Source organism: Corvus moneduloides, chromosome 6 (assembly GCF_009650955.1).
Source record: "Corvus moneduloides isolate bCorMon1 chromosome 6, bCorMon1.pri, whole genome shotgun sequence".
In the NCBI taxonomy this organism is placed as follows: domain Eukaryota; kingdom Metazoa; phylum Chordata; class Aves; order Passeriformes; family Corvidae; genus Corvus; species Corvus moneduloides.
Window position 1 is genome coordinate 22,676,429 of NC_045481.1, and position 17,985 is coordinate 22,694,413.

At 47.1% G+C, this 17,985-nt stretch overlaps 1 protein-coding gene and 1 long non-coding RNA gene across 3 annotated transcripts in view; one reads left to right on the plus strand and one right to left on the minus strand.

Annotated features, from left to right (window-relative positions):
* Window positions 1–132: 132 nt before the first annotated feature.
* VASH1 (vasohibin 1) lies at window positions 133–15,600 on the minus strand. Its single transcript, XM_032113393.1, has 7 exons — window positions 15,020–15,600; window positions 10,080–10,168; window positions 8,913–8,969; window positions 7,755–7,829; window positions 6,374–6,755; window positions 5,855–5,967; window positions 133–5,246 (listed from the first exon to the last, which is right to left on the minus strand). Exons 1-7 carry the CDS (start codon window positions 15,278–15,280, stop codon window positions 5,174–5,176), a joined length of 1,050 nt encoding a protein of 349 aa, XP_031969284.1. The 5' UTR covers window positions 15,281–15,600; the 3' UTR covers window positions 133–5,173.
* Window positions 15,601–16,008: 408 nt separating this feature from the next.
* Window positions 16,009–17,985, plus strand: part of LOC116446046 — an 84,892-nt gene continuing 82,915 nt past the window's right edge. For both annotated transcript variants that reach the window (XR_004241008.1, XR_004241009.1), the window contains exon 1: window positions 16,009–16,117. This is a non-coding gene — a long non-coding RNA (uncharacterized LOC116446046). The remainder of the gene's footprint in view (window positions 16,118–17,985) is intronic.

Below are 17,985 nucleotides of genomic sequence, written 5' to 3' on the forward strand. Positions count from 1 at the left end.
CCATGTCCTCTTTAGTCTAGCAAGTACAGGACATCTTTACATAATCTGCCTGATACCATCACTGAAAGGCTGTCCCTTTGACTTCTCAGCTGCCATGGAATGGGAAGCAGAAAGAAGGACAGTACAGACAACTTGTTTTCTCTGCACAAGCTGAGAGCAGTACAGAGGGAATTTTATTGTCTAAGTGTCAAGGGAAGCAGGAAGAAGTATCAACACATGAGGGCCATGGGAAATGCAGTAAGAACTAAATCTAAATAAAACTTGTGTTGGCTACATAAGAACACAGAACCACACTGATTAATTACAAAAAGACACACATGATACTGTTCTTAAAGAAAGAAACTTTCCATTTCTTAGTTCTGAGCTGTACCAGTGATAAAGATGTAAATGGTTTTGGAGCACCGTATCAGTGCTGGAGTAGAATACTGATGTGCATGAAAGGGGACCGCTCTGGTCCCGCTAGCACCATCTCAACCCTGACCTGGAGGGAAGCTCTGCTCTGCAGAGATTATGGGGGATTCAGTAGCCTTCTGGGCCTAAACTGAGTTGCTCTTGAGCAGAAAGGGCCAGGGCACCACTGAAGGAGAATGGTTGTGATAAAAGTAAACACCTGCTCAGAAGACAGACAAAAATATTAAATTCCCTAAGGAGTTCAGCTTGGCTGTAGAGGGGCTATCTCCACCTTGCTCTGGGAGAGCAGACATCAAGCCAGAATAGCACTTGCTTTTTAAGGAAAATTGTAAATCCATAATGCAGGTCTAAATGTTGTCAGGACAACAGTGCAAGGCCACTGGAATGTGTGGTGTTATTTCAGCCAGACTTGCACGCACAGTACACCTGGGACACCCCGTGCCTGTATCTACTGTTTGATCATCAGGACACTTGAAATGCTTCACTCAGAAGAAGCAAGTGGCTAAAGCAACCACACGAAGTGATTAGCCAGAGCCACTGGAGCAAGGTCAAGCCAATCTAATCCAGACTCTTGCCCTTTGGCAGACAGGAGCTTTCTTCTGTTCTTCATGGTTTCTTAAACTCTGAAATTTTAAGGACAGTCATGTTCCAGTCTATACAACACCACACATGAGCCTACCTTAGGGGGCAGGCACCTGATTAAGGCTTTCACCTGAAATACTCAGAAGAAAATTCATCGAGTTAAGCAGATTTGATAACAGCAATACAGCTACTATGTGAACAGAAACTATGTTTCAACTACAGTTTTGTAATCACTTACTCCGATAGATCCAAGGATACCATGTACTGACCCATAACCTGGCACACATGTAAAATAGTAACTGAAAAAAAAGCACTCCCACCTAAAACACTTGCTAACATACCTTAAGTTCCTGAAGACTCCTTTAGCTTCTACCAGTTAAAAAAAAAAGGCTAGTATGTCACAAACTGATGAACACCCAACCCTGCTCTTTAAAATACAAAGTTTGTATCAGAGTGATGCTGTAGCAGAAAGTTTTGCTCACTAATGAATATGCCCATTAAAAAAATTGCAGTTGGCCAGGTATCAAGGGACTTGTCTACATAAAAGTATAAAGAGGGACTCTTATTTCAAGGCTTACACTACATTTAAAATAGTTTCACCAGTAATAGGTCAGCATTTGTTGAAGTCTTTCAAAACTCAACTCAGCTTTACATACAATGCAGACAGTGTCTATCCATTCCTAGTGTACAAACACGGCTCCCTTCCATAGAGTTCACAGGACTTGTACTGTAGAACAGATAATAGGTGAGACCTACTGAGCAGTGAAATTTACATCACAGAGCTACATGAGTGACCCTATTAATATTTAACATTAAAAAATTAATAGGCCTCCTTGAGATCCATCTTTCTTGTTCTGCAGGCACTAAAGAGTATGAGTTACATTGTCATCCCTTCTTTGTAGCTCTAAAGCCTGCAGAAGTGAAAAAGACTCTCATCACCAGCCTTTTTTCCTCTTAGTTAAAGGCAGACAGATCAGAAACCAGAGCAAATAGATGGGGGAGGAAAGAAGTAGAAGTGCTAAAGTTTGTCCTGCACTGTACCCTCAGGTTTCTTGCTGCATAAAGCTAGATTGCATTAATCCTCTCTGTCATGGAAGGATGTGGTCTTGTTCGTTAGGAAGGAAGCAAAACTTTGTATTGAAGTGATTCATCCTGTTACAAAGATGGGGGGAGCAAGAGCAAGAAGGGGAGAACTCTATGGTCTTTTTCCAGTTTCTTGCGCTATCTGCTAAACTGGAGATACAGAAACAGTAAGGAGCAGGAATTCTATGACACAGAGAAACACAGTAGAAAGCTTGAAATAGTGACCCTAGCAGAGGGTACTTGTCTGCTCCTGTGTCCATCTTGAGAAGTTTATCAACATTAGGTACATGCAAAGAATTAAATACCTCCTAACATATATAACTGTGCAATTAAATCTTGAGAGAGGATGTTCTTGTCTAGTTAAGAGACCTTGAACTCTACCTGTCATTCATATCTTAAACGTCCATTTCCTTTGGTTTCCTAAGCTATTGGCCTCAGTTACATCCTGCAGGAAAGCACTTAATTACAAAGTAAAACAAAGCATTTTGTTTTAAGCCATTCTGCCCTGGTGATCTAACACTGCTGAACACCCCTGTTGCCCTGCTCTCAAGGAAGCATCATTAACTTGCAGCTGACCCCTCACTTGTCCCATCTGTTTAAAAGTCTTCCTCCCACCCCCACATTTCCCCTTTCCATCTAAAAAAGCTCAAGTCTGTCCAGTTACTGAATGTTCTCTGTATTAAGCTACTAATTACTCTCAAGAGCTCTCCAGTTACTCTGAATTAACTAACCAATTGACTAAACAAAGTCATGGCAAGGATGCATTCTAGTCACCTTTTACAATTTTTTTTTTAAAATTATGGACTTCATCCACTGTAATAAAACCTGACATGCAGTTTCCCCTTGCTGACTGCTGCTTGTATTTATCATGTGATTCACAGTGGCATCTGAACTTTCAGTCCGCTGCATAGCAAACATTATGCAAAGGCAGTTTGTGGCTTCCAAGTGGCCCATATTATTTACAGGTAACTGTGGTACCTTTACAGCTAACATCATTGTTAGAATCCAGACACTAAATATGTTAATTTACAGCCACACAAAAATTACCAGAGGACACATTCAAATGGGTGCTTGGCTCACTACTGCTGTTAATTTTAATTGTTGCATATAGCTGGAATATAAGGGAGTGGACAGGTGTTGCACTGCACTGTGGAAACTGGCATCCTCTTCTGGATTAACCTTCTCTTGGCTCAGCAGCAAGTTCTGCCACCTTCTTACAGATTTTCCTTCTGGTTGTACAGCACAGCAGGAAAGTACAGACTACAAAGGGAGATTGGAAGGACAGACTGCAATGGCATGGATACGCCTTGCAAGTTACATCACAGTTAAGGATGTACAGTTAGGAACCTGTAAGGCCTGAGCTAAATCGCTTGTGGGTGGTGCTTCGAGGATTAACTGCTTTACTAGACAGAAGACCTGATTTGTTTGGGGTTAAGAACCCATTCTCTGCCACCAAAATAGCTCTGCTTATTATGAAGATGTGGCACAGGAATACTGCAACAAAAAAAGTAGTAGAGCTAAGCTCCATCATGTTTCTAACAAAGAAAGAAAGGAAAGAATAAGCCCGGTTCTAACAAAATTAAATAGGTGGTATTTCAGAAAGTTTAGCTCCTTGTCAGTGCTTGATAAAACAAGACTGTTTCTCTCAAGGATACTCCCACTCCCAAGCTCAGTTTTTGCATCCCCTAGATCCATGCATCCAAATCACTTCAAGACCATGCTGTTCTGACTTCTGGAAATCCCACTGTTCCCATGCCCTAGGCCTCAAACAGAGGTCTGACAACACTCCAGATTTCTGACAAGCATTACACTGCTTAATCGGTAGTACAACGCTCCCCCAAAAGAAGCATAGGAAGAGTCAAGGCCATAAGTGGCAGAAAGGCCCAGCCCAGCCCTCTGGGGAAGGTCAATGTAAGTGGCGCTGTTACATACTGCAGCTACCCCAAGAGCCAGGACACAAGCACAGCTCTGGCACTGGGGTAGAGAATTGCTTTCAGGAGGCTCCAGGCTGAGCTGTCAGGAAAGCAGCTGCAATTTCCTCAAGCAGGGCTTCTCACAAACAGGTGTATATAACTCTAGCACTAACACTATAGGGGGGAAGGAGCAAGACCCTTGTGGAAAGGAAAAATTGCTTGTAAAACCTGTTCACATTGTTACATCCTTCTTTAACTATTTACTCATAAAACTTGTACCTCAGTGACTGAAGTGCCTGCCACAAGCTTTCTGAGTAGCAGTCACTAGAAGTTAACAGAGAGAAGTCTGATGAAGAGAAGATGCAAAGTTCAGGTTTTACACTAGCCCCCACCTGCCCCATCTCCATTTCTGGAACAGTTGAGGTCTCTGTGCCTGTTTTCATATAGCAGTGTTATAGGCATATCCTGATCCACTCAACGACAAAAGGACCTACAGCAAGAGTTCACCAGCATTGCCGTGGGCAATGATCCCACTGTCTACTCCCTCAGAGACAATGAAATGCTTTGAAATAGGCGGGACTAAACATACAAGATGTGTTTTTTCTGGATTAGAAGACTTTGTATGGTCAATAAACCAGGCTGAGCAAATTCAGACCTATCTCTCACAAGAGCAATGATAAACAAAGTGTTCATAATGACAAACCCAGGAGTTTTTGTACAAGATTCAGGGGCCATACCATTCCAGCATCACTTCTCCCTCAGCCCTGCAGGCCTTGCAGCGGTTGAAGACTTCTGTGCAGACAGGGAAGAAGTACTGTTGACAAGATGCTTCATCTGCTTGCTGTGAGGGTAAAGATAGCAAGTCCACTGACCCCACTCACTTCATATTCTTTCTGAAGCAAACTCCCACTAATGTAGAGATTTTTTTTCTTTTCTTTTTTTTTTTTTAAAAATACTCAAGTGAATTAAGATGGCCACCTCTCCCAGAATCAGGCAGGCGAATCCTCTGGGACCCATGGGATCCAGCTCTGGGACTGGCCCACTAGTAAGTACCTGGGAAAATCAGCACTCTCTTTTGCTCCCACTCCCCTGTCCCCTTTGTCAGAATCACTGCAGGTAGATCCAGGTCCCAACTGTGGCCAGCAAGAAGTCCATGGAGCCAGGCACACAAGGCACAGCTCTCTTCACACCCGGATCTGGTACCCATTGAGGTCTGGCATGGCTTTGGAATCGGCAGGCTTCTTCTCACCAGATGGCCTGTGAGCAAAGAGGGTAATAACTCTTCAGAAACTGTTTTCAATCAGGAGATGCTGCACATAAGAGATAGCAGCACAGGAAAAGGTACAGGAGAGCTGAGAGAGAGAAGAGAGACTGATCCTGCACTACTGAGGACAGGACTATTCTGCAGCCTGCAGTAATTCTCTTAATGATCTCAACAGAACAGAATGCAAGTTAGGAAGTAGGAAGTCCACTCTGGAACCCCAGGTTATTATCAGGAAAACAACCTTGCTGACAGCAAAATAATTTTTGGAATCTCTTTGAGGCACAGGTCTGTGAAACACCAGAGCTGAGACCCATGCATAAGGTTAAAAGTCAGCTACCAACATCACTGTCTGTTTGAGCTGCTTTCCTCCTCCCTGCCAAAACAAGCAAGCAAAAAAACCCAGCTGTTCCCTCAACTCCCTAAGCAATGATAAACTCACAGTGGTACTGACTAGAGAAGAATGCTACTGCAGGTCAGAGAAATATCCACTGTTCTAAAGAAACCCAGTAGGACATCAGAATGATCCAAAACCAGACAGCAAGGTGGAGTCTGAGTAAAACAGATGTTCTAGATAGGTCTCCTGCCCAGCAGCCCCACTCACCGTCGGTCCCCACGGCTGTTTCGCCGGTGGGGGCTGGCCTGACCTCTTTGTGGGGAGGAGACATCTTTCTTTCTGTCCTTGGTGGGAGATGGTGGTCCAGTTCCTTTCCCAATCTGTCAGAAAAATAAAATTAACAGCTACATGAGCAGAAAACCAATATGAGTAATAACAAAACCAAAAAAAACTAACAATGATTTATTATATGGGAAAAAAAGACAAAAAGGCAAAGCAAGTGCATCAAAAATGCAAAAGCCAGAAAAAACAGGTTACAGTGACAGCTATGGCTCCAAGGACTGTATACAGTCCAAGCTAATGACAACTGCAGCACTGCACAAGCATCCATTAGAGAACCAGCCTGTATACAGTGGGTGGTATACAGTGAGAAAGAGGCCCCAGCCTCCAATTTGCTTTCTACTCTGTGCATCTAGAAGAATCTCCTGTCACTTCACTCCCCTAGTACACCGGCAGCCAGGCCAGACAGTGGATGCAGCATTGAGTTACTCCATCCTTGCTGCTTACCTTCAGCCTCATATCACGGGCATGTCTCTCAAGCTCTTTGCGAAAGTCCTCCCGGGTTAGCTTGTCTAGATCCAGGATGGAGTGCTTCCACTCAATCTGCTCCACACTGTGTGGGTCATGGGACACACAGTGGCCCAGCTTCACCTTTTTCAGAGTGTGCCAGCAGCGGCGATACGCCTCCTCGAAGTCAAAGATGAGTTCACTCAGTGTGCGGAAGACAGGTGCTTTGTACATAAGTTCCTCACGTCGGCTGATGCCCAGTGCCCCATAGCGGCCTCCAAAGTTCACCCCCAGCACGATGTGTCGGAAGTAGTTCCCTGAGAAGTGGGTTTTGAAGCTGATGGGGAAACGGTCCAGTGTGGTCATGTTGTTGGTGAGGTAACTGACAGCAGCCACTATTCAGGAAACAACTGGTGACAACAGTTTTCTGACAAGACACTTCCTACCTGCTCCAGACCCTCCCAGCCTGCTTTGTAGACTCCCCATTGATTTGGGCATCACACAGACAGGATTTGTTCTCCAGGTCAAGAGTCCAGCTCATTGCAAGCTGCCCTACTTTCATCTGGGTTATGGGGAAAACAGATTTGGCCTCTTCAAGTCAACAAAGTTAATTTTGATGCAGTTTTGTGATGCAAAAGTTGCAATGCTAGCACCTTAAGTGTACTGTATTCCATAGCTCCCAAACTGTTAACGCTGCAGCATTATTCCTCAGTTTGTTTTAATCTGTGTCACTAGCTACTGTTTCACACACCTGTGTCACTAGCTACTGTTTCACACACCTTCAGGATAAAAAGTCACTAACCTCCACTTTTGAACCATTCCCTCACCATCTCTGCCCCTCCAGGTACATGAAGAACCTATAGCCCAAGTATCACAAACTAAACCTGGAAGATAGCTAGGAAAGATGTCTACTTAAAGACAACACATATCTAGAACTAATAAAGGTATTGCCTAAGCTAGTAAGTGACATACACCATAATTAGAAGTTGGGGAGGATCCATAACTTATTTTAATGCAAAACACATGCAGGCTGTAAGGGAACAATGCTATCCACAAAGGATTTCCTGACCTAATTCTAGGTAGTGTTTTTGCCTTTCTTTAGATGTTCTCTTATCTTGTACGATATTGTATAGCTGACCAGAGCAGCACTACCCTTCTTGGTGAAGGAGGAGCAATTCCAAAGAACTAGTTCTGATACTTTATAGAATTGCTTGGATTTGGATTTCAGTGGTGGGGTTTTATGGGAGAACTGGGGAGGAAAAAGGAGGAACGTGGGGCTTGGTGACAATGTTATCATCACCCTCAGAGCATCACAAGCAAGAGAGCAGAGGCAAAAACACAAGGATGGGCAGACATGTACAACTCCAAGAGGAAAGGATACATTCCCAGGATCACAGCTTCCAGGCATTTTATTGGCAGGGCCTCTTTGGTCATTTCTTTGGCCAGGTCCATCAGCCTGCAGAGTGGGACAAAGGAAAGATAAGGACAGTTAGAGGGCTTATGCTATGCAATGTGGCCAGTTCAGCCCTTTAGCACTATAGATGTAAGGTAGGTTTCCAGGATAGAGGGTGGCCCACAGAGGATAGGGAACAGAACAAAGTATCTTCTTTAAGAAGATATTAAATCCAAACCAGGTCTCTGCCACACACTGTTGTTGCTTCCAAGGAATTATCTTCAGTGGGTTGCAGCAAAATTGCTTCCTAGGCCAACCTGGGTTCTCAGGGAGACCACAGCACTGGCTCTGCAAGTTCTGGATGGACACCAATGCATCCACAAGTAAAACCCTAGAAGGACCGAGAGTCAGCAGTGTTTGCCTCACAAGGCTCAAGGACAATAAAGCCTTCTCTGGCATTAACCCTAGTCTCTGTTCAATGAGTACCATGGAGGAGACATTGGACTGATTATAAAACAAGGCATTTAGAGTCACATAAATCTATGGACTAGACCAATAGTGAGAAGCCAGTCTTGTGAGATTCTCCGTATGCTCTTCAAGAGAGTCAATGAACATCAGGTGCTTATTGCCAGGAACTTCTGGGGCACAGCAGTTCCCAAAATCTGCAATGAGGAGAATACCCTTTCTTGTTCAAAGTATGAGTCACCAAAAGCTTAGTGAGCCTAGATTCTGCAGAGGCACTTACAGAAGCTATGAAATCAGACCTGTAAAGATACTTGGCTTCCACAGAGCATTCTTAGAGCAGGACCTAATTTCAGAATCCCTCAGAAGTTCATATAGTTACATTCCAATTAGAAGCAGGCAGAATATGCACATTTTTGCAATACATTATCGTTGGTTTACTGGATTTACTGATTCATGACAAAAAAACCCCTACTCTTATTCTTGAGAAAGACCAGACACAGCTCTGCCCAGCTATGCGCCAGGCAATAAACAGTAAAGTTACCTAAAGCAGGATGGAGCTGCAGTACTGAAAGCCCTGAGTGCCACTAGACCTTGGGCAGGGGATGGAGAAAAAGCAGTGTGAATAGCAGGGCTCCAACAACAAAGAAAGGATTAAATGCTGTAGAGGCTGCCAGCACTTACCCAGTCAGAGGTCTGCTCTTCTTAATCTCAAAGAATTGTGTCCCAGTGTGATTGTACCTGGAAGCGAGAAGTTAAGGGCTTGGCAGCTTGGAAAGTAGAGTTTGAAGAAAACTTGTCTGAAGGACTTCCATGTTATTTACTATTCTCACAGCAAAGTCATGATCCCACAAATATAGCAGCAACACAAGAAAATCCCTACCTCCCTTTCCTGTATTTCTCCCATTTATATTCCCTCCGTACTGTCACTGTATTTCCTTGTCAATTCTTCTCTTCCTCATATGCACACACGGGTTTCCACTCCAATTCCCAAAGGTTCATGCTGAGAGCACATGCTCTGCCCAGCTTTCTGGTTACCAGGGCAGAACAGTTTGATAAATCTCTTCCTGCTCCTATCTGCACATAATACATGCAGCAATGAAACATTCATGGTACCTTATTCTAAGACTGACTGGGATCCAATCCAGAGCACAACCACCCTGGATGGGTGAGAGGTGCCAAAAGGTGAGCTTTCTGATCTTGAATTAGGGCTGAAGCCAGAGCTAGATCTGTATCTCATCAATGAGATTAGACTGTGTTTGCGTGTCATATACCTGCTTTCCAGCACAACAGGAAGGGAGAAATCTCATTCCCAGAACACAGTCACACAGGCAGCTCTGAAAATAAATGGGTAGGATACCACAGATGAGCAAAAGCAAAGTGGCCAAGGGTCATTTAGACAGGTACAGAGAACACTGATTGAGTGGGATGACCTGAGAAGGTTTTCCCATCACCACAACTCATCCACATCTTAACAGTGAGGTGATGCAGTTTGTGGTACATCTGACACCTGGCTGTCAGGATCTCAGATATGTGTTTTTAACGAAATACCACTGTAAAGCCACTGACCTGTAAGAGTGGGTAGTGGGGAAGGGCCCTTGACAACATGCCCATTTGTTACATGGAGTGAACAGAATCAGAAGGTAACTTGGGGGGAAAAAAAAAAAAAAGAAACAAAGCACCAAAACAAAACATTATCCCCAGTCCAGCTTCCTGTTTTCAGGGAACAAGTTTCAGTTTTCCTCCAGCTACAACAGAAGGAGCCTTTCTGTTTGTCACAGGGAAAGAAAGTCCCCTTGATCTCTCTTCCTGAGTTACCACACCAGTGAGTAAGGTAACAGCAAAGGATACTGAAGTTCCCTGATGTAGCGCTGTACAGCTTCCAGGCGCTCAGGGATGGGGGTGGATGGCTGGAACACAGGCACACTTGGTATGGGAATCTGAAATGAGGAGCAGAACATAAACCACTGCTTCCAAACTTCTCCAGCTTCTTGCTGAAATCAGTGGCACACAGCTATAAGGAACATGTTCCTCTGAAACCAGACTTTTTTTGCTGCCCAAAGTGACCACACCAGAAACATTCCTCTGTTTCCACAATGGAAATTGGGAAGGGATTCAGAATGAAGCATCACCACAGAGCTGCAAGAGAAACTATGTGAAAAGGTCCTGCATTTATGCAATGTTACACTGAAAAAAATAGATAGAATTACTGACAAGGCAAGATACAAGACAGGAGAGCTATCACCTGAGGGAGCTTGGCCTCATTTGAGTATTGAAACTGAAATGCACAAAATAAAAATAAAAGAAAGAGAAAGGCAAAAACGGAGAATGAGTTTTCCAATATCACCAGAGGGTGGAATAGTCCTGCAAGCAAGGGTAGAAAGGTCCTCTGCTGCTTCCTGGCATTTCAGGTGAGTTGGCACTGGCTAGGCCACAGGCTTGACAGCATGACTCCCTGCCCTGCAGTGTCTGGTGTTTTGAATTACATGGTGCAAGAATGACTTCTAGATGTTCACTTTTCAGACTGCTGTCCCACTGAGGCCTCAGCCTTATGGGTCCAGTCAGATTTTCCTCACCATTTGCTCCACAGGGATAACTGTAGTCTTGTCAGCAGCTGAGAAAATGTGTCTAGGGAAAGAGAAGGGACCTGTCCACAGGACAAATAAGAAGAAGACAAATTTGGGATGACTGACAGACTTGGAGAAACAGCCCAGTATTTTCTCTCTAAAGGATAGCTCGTGCCTTGCATGCACCTTGCTCATATCAGACCGCATCTTTTCTCAGCAGTTTGGTTTTTAACATCAGTTCCCCCTCAGACTTCCCCCAGAGCTGGCCTATCCACAGCTATGAAAGAGTGAGTCAGAGCCAGTTCTTCCTTTGAGCCTTCCACTCTGCTGTGCGCAACTGCCTCTGCTGGACAGGGTTTTGTAGCCTGGCGCTGCTTAGTGCACCCTTCACATGTATTTCTCTGGCCACTCATTTCCATATACCTCATTCTTCTGCCCTGTATTGGTACAACTGACTGGTGAACCAGGTCAGGCACCTGAAGCAGCTGAAAGCTGAGCCAGCAAGCATGGGTAGTTTTCAGCCAGATCAGTTCTCTATCCTGGCTTGCCACATGGTTGCACTCTGCTTGTGCTCCCCCACGGTGCAAGGACCAGAGACCACTTCACCTTGAGATGGGCTGGTGCTGCCTCTTGCATCAAGCAGAGGCACCGGCTGCCTCACTCACAGGGGGCAACGCAGCCACGGTGGGAGCAGATGTGAAACTGGGTTTGTTCAGCTGCAGCAGGAGCAGGGAAGGCTCCAGAGAGTGGCACAGGAATGGAGCTATCTCTGGAAGCGCACAAGCTGAGTCAGTTTGGATGCTGTGAGCTGACACACTGAGTCATAGGAAATAATTTCCCGGCAGAAACAACGAAAGAGGTAACAATCAGGGCAGGCTGACTATTTAACTTTGTTTCATTTCTTCAGCATGGAGACTTTCATGCTTTTGAGTGGAGACAGACAGATTAAGTGCATGTTGACAGCACAGACTAATGATTCTGGGTAGTTCCTCCTCCCTTTACTAGTACAGCCCCCCAAATCCCCTTTTCCTCAAAGGACTGTGCAACACTGAGACAGCATAATGGCAATCAGTTCAGCAGGGGACTAGTTAATGCGGAAGAGCCTCTTGCACCTCAAGTAATTAAACTGATGAAAGTACACTGTGCTCTCTCAGATCTGGGCCTGCAGCCCAGACTGGACTACAGTTTCTTTTGCATCAGGTCTATAGCATTTTAATAGGGTGAGAGAAGCAGGAGGAGAGGGTCTCCATCCCTCAATCCCACAGTGACATGATGAGAGACCCTTACACTTTTTTCTTACCCAGCATCATCCACTGCACATCTCAAAAGAGCTATAAATATTAGGTAGTTTTCACAGTCCTTCAGAAAGCAGAGGCGAATGTATTTATAACAGAAAAGATAGGAAATCAGATCTATTTTGACTTCCCTCTAGTTATTCTGAAAGCTGGAGAGAGATCAAGGAAGAGAGCCCAGAATTCTCAAAGTATGTAACCTCTGCCAGGCCTAGCAGACCAAATGAACACATCCTTGGTCCTTCATCACTTGTGTGGAGTAGTTGCATCACCCCACTCCTAGATTCACACACCCTGGCAGGCTGCCTATATGCATGGGATTGGTACTCTGCTTTTAGAAAGGGGATGCTGAGAACAACCGAGATTTTCATATACTAAGTGGGCCACGCTGTATGTGAGGAAAGGCAGATGGGAACGAGGCACAGGCAAAGCTCCACCCTTATCACAGAGGTGCTCTTCTGGCCAGCCTAGTTTAGCAACAGTTTCTTTTATGGTATTTATGTGTATCCAAGCACCTCCCTATTCTTCCTTCTGCAAATAACACAGGAGCAGTATCAGTCTCGGTTGAGAGCTTGACTGAAAAAAACAGATTATTTTTTCCGGCTCTCTCGGTCTGATTCCATTAGATGCAACTCTTCCTGTCTTTGCCCTCATAACCATCTCATTTAAAATCCATAATTTCTTAGTGAGCCAAGCACACATCACTTTGTACTTCCAGCATGGACCCATTTGATGGTTCCAGCAGCTTGAAGCAAAGCAATACCCCACCCTGTTGCTGGAAAGAACACAACCTACAGGAGAGTGGCACTCTCAAGCCTGCTCAATTGATGCCCACTCACCCCAAATCTACTGGAAGGAAATGGAGATTAGAGGAGATCTCTGTGCTCTCAGACGCCAGTGAGAGACACAGCCCCTGAAGTAAACATGTGCCTAATCACAGCCTCCTGCAGTCATCATTTTATGGTATTTTAGTTTATTGACAGCTTTTTTGAGAGTTATTTCCCCCAAAACCCAATGCTGGCTATGATCCATGGCCAAAATTTTGGAGTAGGCAAGTCACTGTCCCATTCCCAACACCTAAAAAGGACTATTCACCCTCCAGCACATGGAGAGAACCTGGCTTTTCAAAGGAGCTAGCCTTGCAGAGTACACTTACTACCCTGATTCTCATCTGTTGCACCAGCCTTTCAAAGAAACTTGATGGCATGGAGACAAATGGCAATAAGCAGCCCTCAAAGATAAAAATACATCCCTACAGGGGAGAAGGAGCTAAGGAATCAGAGCTCATCCATCCTTGTGGTTTCCAGAATTCCAGTATCATCCCAGCTATATGCCCAGTGAGCTTGGGATCTCAGATGGTGGAGTGCTGAATACAGTTTATAGGTCTATTTCCCAGGCGTGCTAGCAGATGCAAAAAAACCCCCCCAACAACCCAAAACCCAACAACCCCCAAAAGAAAACAGCTCAGTTTCACCTCTTGTTGCAAGAGCTCAGACCACTTGTGTCCCCTAACTGTAACCCTCTTGGATCAGGACTATAAAGTGAGAACAGTGGAAGTTCTTCACGTAAGACCAAAACAAGGGACTGAACACTGTATTTCCCCCCTGTCATTCACTGGAGTCTTGTTTGACAGCTTCTTTCTTCCATTTCCCTCACCTTTTTTGGCCAAATCAGTCCTTATGGTTAGGAAATTAAATAGTGTGTGTTCTGACTGATCTGAAACATGTTTCCAGCCTTCACCTAGGCTCAGGACAAAGTCAGAGGAAAGGAAGGAAATCTGAAAAGGAAAAGTCTAGTGGAGTTAGAATAGGGACTGTAATCAGGACTCAGGATTTGTTCCAGTTGCTGCCACAGATACCTATAACTTTACTGCACAAAGGATGTTGCATCACATGCGTCTCCAGAATTCCTCATGGAAAGCAGTATAGATCATCTGTGCACTATGTAATAGCATGTTCTTCCATACTTCAAATTACTTTCCCAAGGAGGTAAGTCCTTGCTAAAAAAGCCTGAGATGAAAAAGCTTCATCTTTTTGTATCTGAGTTTCCCCTATTAGAGTAATGGGAATGCTCTTATTACCCGCCAGTGTAGTGACACACCAAATGTTTGCAGTGTCTTTTGTTCACAGTATGCCAATGAAAGGGAGAGATTTTTCTCCAGCTGAGGTGCAACACAGCTAACAACAATCACAAGAATTCACATTCGAAGGTTTCAGTATGGTACAAGGCTCAGTGAAATAGTCGGTGGTTCCTCTTTTGTAGAGTTCTCTGCAACAAGGCCAGGAACATGCTTCGAAATCACATCTGACCATACACCAGCAATAAGATCTGCAAGCGTTTGCTAAGTCCTCTTAAAACGCTTGGCATCAAAAATCTTTTTTGACTGACACAGTTCTATTCCAGAATGCCTTTTGGTGTGAGAGACTGTACCCAAATCGAATTTCTTCAGGTTCAAAGGCTCACCTCCGCCTGTCTCAACCCCTGACCTCAAGTATTTGGACTCTTCTAAATTTAACTCTCCTCATCTTTTCATCATTCATTCAGTCTTTCTCTTTAGGCATTGCCCATTTCCCCCCATCCCCCCTCCAGGCTGCTCATACATTAGCTACCTGAAGTCCGTTTTCCAGCAAGGCCGCAGAAAAAGAGGGTGCTGCTGGCGCACCAGACAGGGCAGAGCCCCGCAGGCACCCTCTCGCACTCCGAGTTAGAGCGTGGCTTTGCTTCCCGCAAGAGCACTCCCGGGGCCCGTTTTTCCGAGGGATCGCTCCCGAGCCAGGGAGACCAGCCTCCTAAGGGGACATGCGGGCGCCTCCTCCCAGCGGGATGCCGCCTTTTCCCCATTCCCTTCGTCCGCCCTGTGGGAGCGGTCCGCCCCGGGCGCTCCCGCCGGGACCCCGCGCCGCACCAGCCCCGGGGTGGGGGGGGTTCTCACCTTGGGCAGGTCGGCGGCGCCCCGGATCCTCTGCGCCACCCGGTCCCCCTCGGGGTGGATCCTGCCCACATGCCGCCACATCCGCTCCCAGGTGGGCTCGTCCACGGGCAGCCCGCCGCGGTTGACGAAGAAGGGGACGCCGCCGTCGCGAAGATCCTCCTCGCCCTCCTCCTCCTGCTGCTCCTCGTCCCGCGGTGCCGCCGCCTCGCCGGACGGGGGCTGCCTGGCCGCCGCGGCCCCGTCGCCCCCCGGCATCGGCATCGCCGCGCCCGCACTCAGCGCCCGCCGCCCGCCGCCGGGCCGCCGGGGGCCGCGCCCCGCATGGCCGGCGCTCCGGGCACGGGGCGTCACCGCCCCCGCCTCGCCCCCGGAGATATCAGAGCAGAGGGTTCGCGGCGAGAAGGGGAGCAAAAGCCAGGCGGGGCGGTGCCGGGTGCCGCATCAGGCCGCCGCCGCGGCGGGGGAGGCGCCGGCGGCCCGAGCGCCCGCGGCAGTGACGGCGGGCACCGCGCGGGGCGGGCCTGCCGCCGGGGCGCCCCCGCCGCGCCGCCTCCCGGGCGCTCCGCGGGCCGGGCGGGCACAACCACCTCCCGGGCGGGGGCTGCATGCGGGGGAACAAAGCCCCGCGCGGGGCGGGGAGGGGCGGGGCTGGGACGGGCCGGGCGGGGCCGGGCGCCGCTCCCCTCCGCCCTGCTGCGCCCCGGGCCGGGTCTCAGCGTGCGCCCACCGCCGTAGCGGAGCCGGGCTGCCGCTGGCGGGGCGCGGGCGGGCGAGCGGCAGTGTCGCTGCCCGCGGGCGATAAGGCAGAGAAGGGCGATAAGGGAGGCGGCTGCGGCCGGGCGATAAGAGGGCGGGGCGAGAGCGGGCCCTGGGGGGCGTTGGGGCGGGGCCACGAAGCGACCGCTGAAGGGTCGCCGTGAGGGGCGGGGGCGGCTGAGCGCCGCCCGCCGGGGGTCTGCGCTCGCCCTGCGGGGGCGTGAGGGACGGGCGGGGCCGGGTGGGCGGCCCCGCGGGCGATAAAGCACCGCTGGGAGGCAGGGGCAGGTGTCCGTGTTGACATAGCTTTGAGGAACGGAAGAGCTGGGATGAGCTTTCCAGGTAGGAAGCAGTGGGGGGTGGAGAGCTTATTGGGATGCTCGTGCAGCACAAAGCAATGGTGAAGGATGGACTCTTGTGGAACTGCGCCGCTGATCTGTGGGTGTGCTACACATAGCCTGTCCCTCTCAAGGGACGGGCCCAGAAAGGCTCCCCTGCCTAGGAGGAGGCAAAGTACGCCGTACCTGAGGTCTGGAGACGCACCATAAGTGAAAGACCGAGTGTTTTGCTAGGCTTCATCGTCTGGTTTTGTTTCAGACCTCTTGTAGTGCTGAGAAGTGTGAACTCTCATGGGAGGTTGTCCACATGCTGCAGGAGATTTGTAAGCCAGTTCTCCAGTATGTATCTGCTTCAATGGTTGTGTCCTCATCTGTAAGAGCCAGGCTGTGTCTCACCGTAGACAGGACTACTGGCTGTGTTTTCTTACCACCCTGTAGTATTAATCTATTTTGAAAGCTCTAGCATAAAAGCACCAAGTACAAGAAGTGTGTACAAATTACTGGGTCAGCTGCTGAGGAACCCTCTGAAAGGCATCTCAAATTACTTGCACTTAGCGCTCTAAACAAAAGGCTGCGGTTCAGCATCAGTGTGGGGAAATGAGGGGAAAAACATCCCGGTTGCCATGGAATTTGATGTGCCCTGAGAACTGGGTTTAACATTTCCAGAGCTGGGTAGAGGATTTCAGAGAGAAATGCCACTTCTTCTGTAGTGCTCTGTAGGCTGTTGCTCACATGAAATCATTTCTGAAGGCAAAATACTTGAACACAGTTTTCTGTTGAACTCAACATTGCCCAAAATGCTGCAAAGTTGATTTTTTTAAACGAAAATTAAGCTAAATGTCTATCCGTCCTTCTGCTTTCCACACAAATCACCAGCATTACTTCATATAGCCTACACTGACTTCTGTAAGACTTAAAAACATGTAAGTCACTGAATAAGGGTTTCTCACTGAATGGGTCCTTAATGGGGACCTTAAGCACTGCAGATTTATCACCTCAGTAAGGCTTTTATTGTTTCTATTGCCTTTGCCTTTTACTTATGAGCAGTTGATGGGTGGTAGAAATTGACTCCTTATACCTAAAGAGGCAGCAAAGCCTGTGACAGGAATTACTTCACAGCCCCTGAATGGACACATTTTGCAAAAACAGTTCATAACCTCCCATGTCCTCAGTCCCTTCTACCTCAGTGGTCCTCAATCCCTCTAGAGTCATGGGACTGGGAGTGTGTCAGTCATGCTATGGCACAGGCATACTGGGGGATGTCATCTGAACTTCGGTTGAGGGGCAAGTATATTTCTAGTAACAGCACTGTGGAAAGGACAGGGTGCAAAAACGTTAAACTCTATTTAGAGCTGTATTGCCTCTGGCTGAAACTAGGCACAGCTGTTCATAGAGGCAAGGATGCTTGTTTTGATTCTGAGCTCCAGCACTAATTCAGGGCTGGTAGTTCATATTGCCTTCTGTACTTCAGCTTTTCTACCTGTTAGAGGGAAATGCTAATAACCCTGACTGGCAGCCAGAGATTCTGCAAAGATTAGTTGGCAATTTTGACACATTAACAACTACTCTTTCTTAAGAAAAAAAATAGTGTGTCATAGTAGAAGTGAAATACAATTCTTGTATGTTTTATGTCTTAAAATATATTCTCAAATCTCAATTGGAGGAAATGTAGCTGGTAAGTAACAGCAGGCCTCAAAATAAGCTTTTCAAGGGGTTTTTGTTTCAGTTTGTATTGGATAATTATTAGGCAGTATCCCTCCCTTCTGACCATCACTCAAATCATTGGTCCCTTGCAGGGGATCTGTATTTTAAGGTAGTGCCATGGCACTAAGCTTTGCATAGCTGAAAAAGGATGGAGCAGAGCCATGCCAA